The sequence below is a fragment of the Cicer arietinum genome, chromosome 5, assembly GCF_000331145.2.
Source record: "Cicer arietinum cultivar CDC Frontier isolate Library 1 chromosome 5, Cicar.CDCFrontier_v2.0, whole genome shotgun sequence".
NCBI lineage: Eukaryota > Viridiplantae > Streptophyta > Magnoliopsida > Fabales > Fabaceae > Cicer > Cicer arietinum.
Window position 1 is genome coordinate 55,918,660 of NC_021164.2, and position 9,871 is coordinate 55,928,530.

Below are 9,871 nucleotides of genomic sequence, written 5' to 3' on the forward strand. Positions count from 1 at the left end.
AAAAACGTATTTTATGTGATGGACTAAAATGTTCATTAACTCAAAAAGCCAAGCATCCCAAAAAAGCAGAGTTGATTTTCATAACTATAATTCTATCTATGTTAATGATACGTAAAAACTAATCTTCTATATAGCTACACAAAATTTAATTAAGTGTAAAAATATAGTTAGAAGGATGACTAATTCAAATTATAGAAAAAATAAAACAGTTAATTCAACTATGTAATTCATCTTAATTAACCATCTACTCAACTTCAATTACATGGCTAATTATATCAATAGATGTGTCAAGTGTACAAAGAAATAGGTGTTGAAGAAACATTTTTGTTCTACATAAATTACAAATCAGTCCATGATTTAATCGAAGATTAACATGTTGCATTAAATCAAAAAGATCCATTTATGTACAGTTATATAATTACAATTGTACAAATATTCATGATTATTCCGTCTCCTTCGCCGATCTTCACCCCACCCACCCCATTAAAGAAAAAAATAAAAATAAAAATATAAGCTACAAAATTTTTTCATTTTTCTCTCTCCTTTCTTCTTTATATACTTTTTTCCTGCAATTTTATTTAGATTTTAAATTGGATTTAATAACTTAAACTTCTTGAGAGGTATCAGGGGAAGATAGAGGAAAACATGTATCCTCTCCACCAGTGTTCCATAGAAAATGAGCATAATTTGCAGCATAGTAAGTGTTGTTTGGCTCAGCTGAAATAGCTTCCAAATATGTTTCCTCTGCAGCCCATAAATCGTTCTTCACTTTCCATAAAAAAGTTGCGTATTTATTATAAGCTTCAGCATCCGGTGGATCCGATTCAATGGCTCTCTTGAAGTATTCCTCAGCCCTGTTTCATTCAAACCATAATGTCAATAACACAACTAACTTTCACATGCTAGTTGCATTAACAAGCAATAAAATTAAATTCAATTACTTTATAGAAAAATTATGGTGTTGGTACGACTGAAAGGAAAAGTCAATGAGATTACGTGTGAGATATTTCTTATAGGACATCACGTGGATACGACGATGAATCTTTGCTCATGAATAAGTGGTACACTGGTACAGAGAAACTAGACCGCATACTACTCTATCAATATTCAAGACGACAAAAACTCATTTTGTTTTTCTTTCCTTTTTCCATTTTTGGTTAGATTTTCCGCAATATACCTTTAATCGGAAACATAACTAAAAAAATCTATTTTTTTTAATATAGTTAAACTTCTAAGATTATTATTTTGTACCTTAAAAAATTACTATATGGTTGTTACAATTCTATGAAATCAAGTTCCCTTCAAATAAATAATAAATAAAAAATATAGTATTCTATATAAAAACATACTATCATGAGAAATAACAGTAGAAATATAGTGAAATAAAAAATAATAATCAATACTTAATTTGAGCTTTAAATGAAAGATTTTGGTTGACATAGAATTAATATCCAAACTGATAAAAGTTGAGTTTGTTTGATTCGATTTAAATCAAAATTAAATCAATTTAATTGTATTGGATTTGTTTTTTTTGGTATATAGGGTCATTAACTCATTGGGTTATATCTTATTTTTATCCCTACCCTAAACACCTAAATTTTCACTTCCATTCCTAAATTTTAATATGTTAAACTCTAACCAATATTAGGATTATAGGCTTTATAGCAATAATTAGCCAATTTGATGATGGAACGACATCAGCAATTTTTGAAAACAAAATCATATGAAGATCATTTAGAATAACAAATCACCAACTAATAATGACATATAAAGATAGTGGTTTCAAAGTTGTTACGATGAAAGTTAAAAACCAATGAAGCTACCAAAATTGGGGTGAAAAACAAGGTAAAGAGAGTGAAACAACTCATCAAGTCTTTTTGCATTGGAAAGAAGTAAAAGACGAAAAGACGAAAAGATTCCATGGAATATACGCACCTGTCAAATTCATGTGAAACGATGTAAAGAAACTGTGCATAGTTGGCAAGTAGAAGAACATTGTTTGGTTCTTGAGACAACGCCGTTTGATAAACAAGTTCTGTTCTCAAATACTCAGCATAATCATCAGATTCAATCTTTGCTGAAACCGGTGAAACGAATCGTTTCATTGCTTCTTTATCTAAACCTACTTCCATTCTAGAAGCTTCTTCCACCATAGAGTTCCATAGCTTCGTTTCTTCTTCTTCATCATCTTTTTCAATAATCGACTCTGTTTCCCCTGTTTTGTAAACATTGCCATTCGGAAAAACGGTTCGGTTATTAAACCGGTTATTCTCATCAAACCCATTTGCCACCGGCCGGAATTTCCCGCCACCGTGATTTCCGCCGTCAACGGAGGCCGTGTTGTTTCCATTTGAAACAGAAAACGTTTTAATTGTTGATGAATCAAACTTATGAAACTCGCCGTGTGTTTCGTTGTCGCGAAACTCGACGATGGAGGCCGTCGCCGCCTCCGGCGGCGGAGCTACACCGGCGATGGCGTTGTTATTTGCCATTGAATAAACAGTAAAATTTGCCATGAGAATCATAACATAAACCATGAGCGTTGGTGTATGAGAGAAAACTTGTTGAAACAGCCACACGAATGAAGCATGCATTTCCTTTTGTACCCTTTGAAGAATCCCTTGTAAATCTTCGTAGAAAAGAACCTCTCTCATTTGTAAAGTGAAACTGTGGATTTCTCTGACGATGAAAACCATTGAAGAAAAAGCTTTCTTCACCGAACAACGTGCTGATTCACCAACTTCTCTGAACTCTTCTTTCAACTTCAGTTTCTTTTTTATGATTCTCAGTGAAAAAGGAAGCTCAACGCTGTTCGCTTTTCTTTCAATTATCGCCGGAATTATTTCCTCGCCGCCGTTCCACGGCGTCTCAAACTCCGGCGTGTAGTAAACCTTGGACGACGATGTTAAACTTTCTTCGCCGATTTCGAAATCGGTTACATTGTTTTGAAGCTGGAACCTGCATGTTAAATCTTCGATTTTCTTAGCGAATTCTTCGTCGGAGAAGAAGGATTCTAAGCTTGCGCTACAAACTCTTCTCATGGTTCTTGCTTTTCGTGTGGGGGAAAGTGGAAAATGATCGAAAGATCGAGTTTTTTGAAGAAGAAACTTGGTGGGTCGGAAAAAGGTTGAGTTTTGTACGAATCTATTTCGTGGTTTTGACGAAATCGCTGAAGCTAGTGTTTGAGATGATGAAGGAGAATGAGATAGAACATTATGCGACAATTGCAAAACATTAAGTTCCATAACTACGATGATGTTTCAATTGGGACAAAAAATAACTGAAGAATAAAAGAGGAATCGGAATCTGAGTTTTCCAAAAGATGAAACTTTTAGAAGACTTGAGAAATAGGAAAAAGTGTTCCTTTTAACCTGCAAAAAAATAAAAATAAAAATTAATTAGAAACAAAAATATGCATAGAGAAAATCGAAAGAGAATAATGATTACTATAGCCACGAAAATCGGATCGAATTACGGGATTCAAGAAAAACAAGATCCAAGAGAATTGAACTATTGAAGTGTTAATTTTAGTTTACGAACTTACTCAAACGGTGGTGGTAATGTGATTTGCCGGCGGGAAGTGGTTTCCGATTAGTTTGGCGGCGGAGAGAAGCGCAAAGTGTTGCAGCTTCAGTTTATATCAAAAGAAAAATAAGCTTATGGGCGTGATATATATATAGGCAAAAGCAAAATACGGAGGAAAAATAAAATCAGGCTAGTTTATGACCGGCTGCGACGGTATCAGTGGTCCCACTGTAATTAATGTGGACCGCCATAATGTATTACAGCTGCGTCAGGTTACCGGTCATTTTCTGTGGACCCGCTATTTGCAATTTGCAATTTGCAATTGCTAAATGCTAATGCTCCCCACTATCTATGGCATTTTCTTTTCCTATCGTTGATTTGAGGTTACGAGAGATTTTTTTATTTATTTAAAAAAGTTGCGAACAATTTAACAGACCAAAAAGAAATAAGTGTGGACAATTCGAGCAACAAGAGTTTTACTTTTAAAGCTATGGTTATTTTTGTTTTAAAAAGTCATGATTATGACTTTCCTACTTTTTAAATTTTTTTAATGAAGTGTTCTTCTTAACCAATTAAAGGGTGTAAGTGATTAGATTATAATATTCTAAAGGTATATGTTTGAAAAGATAACGTATAGAATGATAAATAACTAGAAAAATTAGTGGTTAACCATTTGTCAAAAAACATTGTTAAGCTTTTTATAAAATATATACAGAAAGAAAATTGTGTACTATTTATTATTTACAGTATTAATTGAAAAATGTTAGGATATACATAACATCATAAAAGATGGATAATGGCAAGATAGTTGGTTCAAATAAAATTAAATAGCACCCGCGGTAATTTAAAGAGGTCTTCTTAAGGATGGTTTTCTACATATAGGAGTGAATCTTTAGAGTATACTTATACTTTTGTGATTGGCTACACTGCCCTCTTGTGTTGAAAATTATTTGAAACTGAATTGTTTGTGTTGGAGTACCATTTGCCCTCCCATAAATAATTCTTACAATAATAGTAAATTACATATTTATGTGGTTTTTTAATTTGATTTTCAATAATAATTTAGTTTTTTTTTTTTTGATTTGATGATTTATTTAATTTTTTTAGTAACGATTTGATAATTTATATCTTAAAATGTTATTATTATTATTATTATTTTTACCGAAATTCAAAATTTATTATCATCTTCAAACAAAATCTAAAAAATTTAATATCTATTTCAACAAAACTCATATATTAATCAAATTTATAACTAAAATACTCAAATAAACTCATATTTTCATCTCCAGCAACATAAAATCTATCAAATAAATAACTCGCACTTTTAGATTTGATCCCTTAATCACTAAGACAATATCTTCTTCTTCTTTTTATTATTCTCCAAATTAAATTCATAACTTAAATCTTAAAGTATGCGTTATTTATTTGATAGATTTGATGTTGTTGAAGATAAAAATATGATTTTATTTAAAGATTTGAATTATCAATTTGATGAAAATATGAATTTTATTAAAGATAATTACTAATTTTATGAGCTTTATTTAAAGATAATGATAAATTTTCTAAACTTATGTTAAAAATAATAAGATTATTGATATTTTAATACATAAATAATCAACAAGATGTCTTTTGCCTAAATTATATAGTAATTTAGTCTTTTGTCCATTCCAAATTTGTTGACTCTAAAAATGCAAATAATATATAGGTTTACATTTTATACAAATTGATTTGCAAATAAGATATTATTATTATAATAATTAATTTCCTGTAAAAATAATTTATCGTTCAATTTTAATATATTTTTAATTATATATTTTAATTAATATTAATTATATTATTTTTAATAAAATACTTTTTATTATATATTTATAAAATTAAAAATACATCAATACTTAATATAATAATTTAATAAAAGTAATATTTTATTTTATTATTTATATACTTTTTATTACATATGAAAAATTATTCAATTATGTTGTTGGGAAAGAGGGTGTGAGCATTTTTTTACCAAATAAAACATGAAACTACTAGTAGAAGGGGGTATATGAATACGACGCGGCTTCATTCACGGGAACTTGTGGATCCGATCTGGCCGTTAAAGTGTTGCCACGTGTTGAAGGAATGCATTTACTTTTTGTATTGAAAATATTGGCAACCAAAAAAGAGGAAAATATCGTGATTAATCACCGACCCTTCCACTGCAAACCTTCTGAGGACACGTACCCTACCCTCTGCAACATTGCCACCAATTTCTTACTTTGTCTTCTCCTGCATTATAGGAGTTGTTCACTTCAACTTCAAGCACCTAAAATAGTACACCTTCACTTTCAAGATATTTATTTCACCCCCGGTAATATAACAAACAAAAACAATGTCAACTTTTAGACCTCTTTTTAGTATATATAGATGCCGCATCCTATACACAAATAAATATTCCAAAGTTCACCAATATTTAAAATTCTTTTTAAATTTTAATAATTATCGGAATACTATTTATAAATATAAATTATTTATTTTGATGATTAATATAATTATTTAATTGATTTAATGTATGAAAGTTAAATCAAATTACCATCTCAAATATAAAATCAAAGAGCTATTAATTTATACTTTTAAAGAGAATTGATTATTGTTAGAGTTTCAAGTAACTTTTTAACACTCGTCTACGGTGAACTATACTTTAAGATTGTTCAATTAGAAATTTGCTTAAAATATTCACTATTATTTTACCTTGATAATTGCTTGCAATTTATAACCCCATTAAATAAAATGACTCGTCAATTATTATTAAAATTTTGAGTAACTTTTTAGTATTCGTTTAATTAAAATTATAAGTTAAATTTTAAAATTTTAATGTTTATATTATTTTTATGTGAAAGTAAATTGAATATCAAATTAAACGTTAAAATCACGTTGATAGTATTACTAGTTTTAAAAGCAAAATAATTCTAATATTAAATAATCAAGCTTCCTTTGCAAAAACTAAACACTCAAATTAAACTTAACAAAATCGATTTTATGCTTTTATAAGCAAATTTGTTTTTCTTGCAAAAATAAAATGAAACAAAACATACACTTTTTTACTACAACACACAAACTAAAACATTAAAATATAAGTAAATTTAATTACCTTACCGGATTTAGTGATGTCATTTTTAAAAATTACTATATCATTATAATTTTTTTAATGAATCTTTTATTTAATAAACACAACTATTAAAGACACTTTTTGAGAATGTAGATTTTTTATTAAATTAAAAATATTAATTAAATATTTAATCTTAATAAATATTTTATTTATTAAGATATAAAATAAATATTGCATTTGTCTCATAATGAGTTTTATTTTTGCAAAAAATAAATTCAAAATGATATCACTTTTTATTTTCAATGTAATTTAATAAAAATACATTTTTTAATTGTGCCTTCTAATTAATAATAAATACATTATTTTCGTAAGCTTTTATATATATATTGCTTTTAAATTTATATTGGTTCAAAACACAACAATTATTAATAATAATAATTTGATAAATTTACGATTCTCTTTCTTCTTTTTATGCTATATTTTTTTATGCTATATAGTCATTTTTTAATATATGTGAAATAAGAAAAAGTGACACTCATTATATGTCTATATTAAGATATTTATTTGCATATTATGTTTTATAGTAAGCGTCATTAGTTCACAAAATTGATTATCATAATTTAAAATTTGACAATTTTATTCTTTTTTTTAATTAAAAATAATATATTTTAAATGATGTCACATATAATACAAGAATAATTTATATCTATAAAATTGTAATAAAATTATCTAAAAACTTCAATTTTAACTTATAAAATTATTTATTTTTGTAATTTAATTAATGATATATGAATATATAATTAATGTATTTAAAAGATACTACATGTATCATATCGTTATTTTTTAGTTTAAAAATTTGAAACAATTACTAAAATTATCTACATAATATGGAGACAAAAACTCTAAATAAAGTTTTTAAAAAAAAAAATCACTTCCCAAAAATAAAACACCACACCTCTTCAATGTTGCACTATTTGAACTAAATGTGTATATTTCTATTTCTTTATACTTAGTCCCTTAATTTGCTACGTTATATCTCATTAATTTATGCAACGGATGCTAATTAATGGTACTCAATTAATCGAAGAACAATAAAACAAAAAACAAAAGTCAATGAGTGTCAAGAAGTCTTTGTAAAATATTGAAAGGAGGGAAAGGATGGGCCACTTTTGTCTCTGATATTATTTTACACCGTTGATGTTTTCACAATATTAATTGTAGAACAATTTGTGCAGTGAATCGATAATTGATTGTAAATAATGATAGTCTAATTTTCCTACGGTATAAAAGCTAATAAAAGCTGATAAATACAATATACATATATTAAATGGTGATATGTTGTTCACTGTGTCCAATTAATATGAGATCATGATATTATGTTGTGTATGATATGCTGCTCCTAACAGTCTTCAAAGGTTACAAACTGTATTAGGTAGAATATTAGGTAATTTATAAACTCTTTATATTTGTCAAAGAAATAAACATTTTGATGATTTAAAAATATTGGAAAAATATATTTTAAACGTTAACTAATCTTATTCTATTAGTGTATTTTTATTTTCTTTTAATGTTTGTGTACCAGTTTCAATCTTTTTGGTTTAAAGATTTTTCATCTTTCTTTTAATGAAATCCAGGTAATTATATCAACAAAATCAAAATATTTTACGTAATTGAGAATTTGCACGAAAGAACATGAAAATAATATATTAAAATACTAGTTTGGCATGTGAAATAAAGATGTAATACTCATTATAAAATAAAATATGCAATTAAATATTTTAACATAAATATTTAGTAACTTTTTTTCTTTTATTTTTAACTTAATTGATAAACACTAATATGGTTAAGTTGTACATCTTATAATTTAAAATTGACAATCTTTTGAAGACTTTTTTTTATGAAAACGTTATTACTTTTTTCAACTCTACAATTTAATTTATACTATTTATATTATTTTCAATATAACATTTTTTATTATTTATAATATTAATAAAATATAAATAACTAATAAATATAATTTGTATCTTTGTTTTATTTATATATTTTTTTATGTATAAAATAATTAAATTATTCAATTATTTCAAAATAGAGAAAATAATATTATATTTGTTAACAATTTATTGTTTTACAAATTTACCTTCTACGACAGAATTAATACTATGTAACATAATTATGAATATAATAGTAAATAAATTATTAAAGCAACTGAAAATTTGAAAAGTGTCTTAAAAAAGATAAAAAAAAACTCAAGTAGAAGTTATACAAAAAGACAAGATAATATTATTGTGGGGCATTAGGAACAATTAATATGAAGATAGTTGGAGTTGAAGCATTTGCCATTTTCGGAACATGACTAGCCAATTGATTTTTGTCTATTAAAGATCATAATTCTCCTCGTCAGTAATCATATGTGCAGTATTTAATGCTGAGTTTTTTTTTATTTTTAAAGTGCAGCAGTTTCTTTTTTTCTTTTTTTTTTAGGTAAAGATAACATTTTTGATTTATTGAACATTAAACACCGTAAGCATAAGGTGTGCGAGTCACAATTTTTATTTTTTAAAGGAAATATCGGAATATTATCACATTTAATAATAATATTAAGCGTCAGGCAAAACAACGCGGCGGAGCAAGAGTAGATTTTGTCTCCCTCACTCTACACTCAATTAATCGAGAAAATTGATTCTCGTTTTTTATCGAATGTGAAATTTAGGTTCATATTTCCGTCCGCAACGGAGTTTCAATTTCTCTGTCTGCATTCATTCACATATATAAAATAATAAATTTAAAAGACATATTAATTATAATTAATATAATAAAATAATAATTATTATACAATCATAAAATAAAATAAATATTAAAATTATATTTTTTATAGAGACAAAATTATAATTTTTAATATTTAAAAAATATTAAATTTATTAAATATGTACATATTTATAAAATTAAAAAATGACTTATATTATTAGTGAGACAAATTTAAATGCAGTGGATATCAACACCCATAAATCCACGATTTTTTTTACCAATATATCATAGTTTTTAGGATTGTTAACCAAAATGCTCCACTTTTCAATTTGGTTACTAAAATGTCATACTTTTTAAGGCTTATTTGAAAACTCTCCCTAGGGAAGCGACATGCCAAAGACCAATTTTTTTCCTTAATAGGAGGTCGCTGGGCGGGGATGCGACCTCCTAAAGGGATTTTTTAAATTTTTTTAAATGGTTTTATATATTTTATGTAATTGTTAAATAATAATA

The 9,871-nt window shown here is 26.7% G+C and overlaps 1 protein-coding gene across 1 annotated transcript; it reads right to left on the reverse strand.

The window, feature by feature from the left end:
* Window positions 1–356: 356 nt before the first annotated feature.
* Window positions 357–3,681, reverse strand: LOC101490399 (uncharacterized). Its single transcript, XM_004500184.4, has 3 exons — window positions 3,545–3,681; window positions 1,936–3,371; window positions 357–854 (listed from the first exon to the last, which is right to left on the reverse strand). Exons 2-3 carry the CDS (start codon window positions 3,243–3,245, stop codon window positions 605–607), a joined length of 1,560 nt encoding a protein of 519 aa, XP_004500241.1. The 5' UTR covers window positions 3,246–3,371; window positions 3,545–3,681; the 3' UTR covers window positions 357–604.
* Window positions 3,682–9,871: the final 6,190 nt, after the last annotated feature.

Excerpts from the sequence above, each read along its gene's own strand:
- LOC101490399 (XM_004500184.4), bottom strand. The coding sequence starts at position 3,245 with ATGGAACTTAATGTTTTGCAATTGTCGCATAATGTTCTATCTCATTCT. Across the intron at positions 855-1,935 it reads GTTTCACATGAATTTGACAG|GGCTGAGGAATACTTCAAGA; the intron begins GTGCGTATATTC and ends TGAATGAAACAG.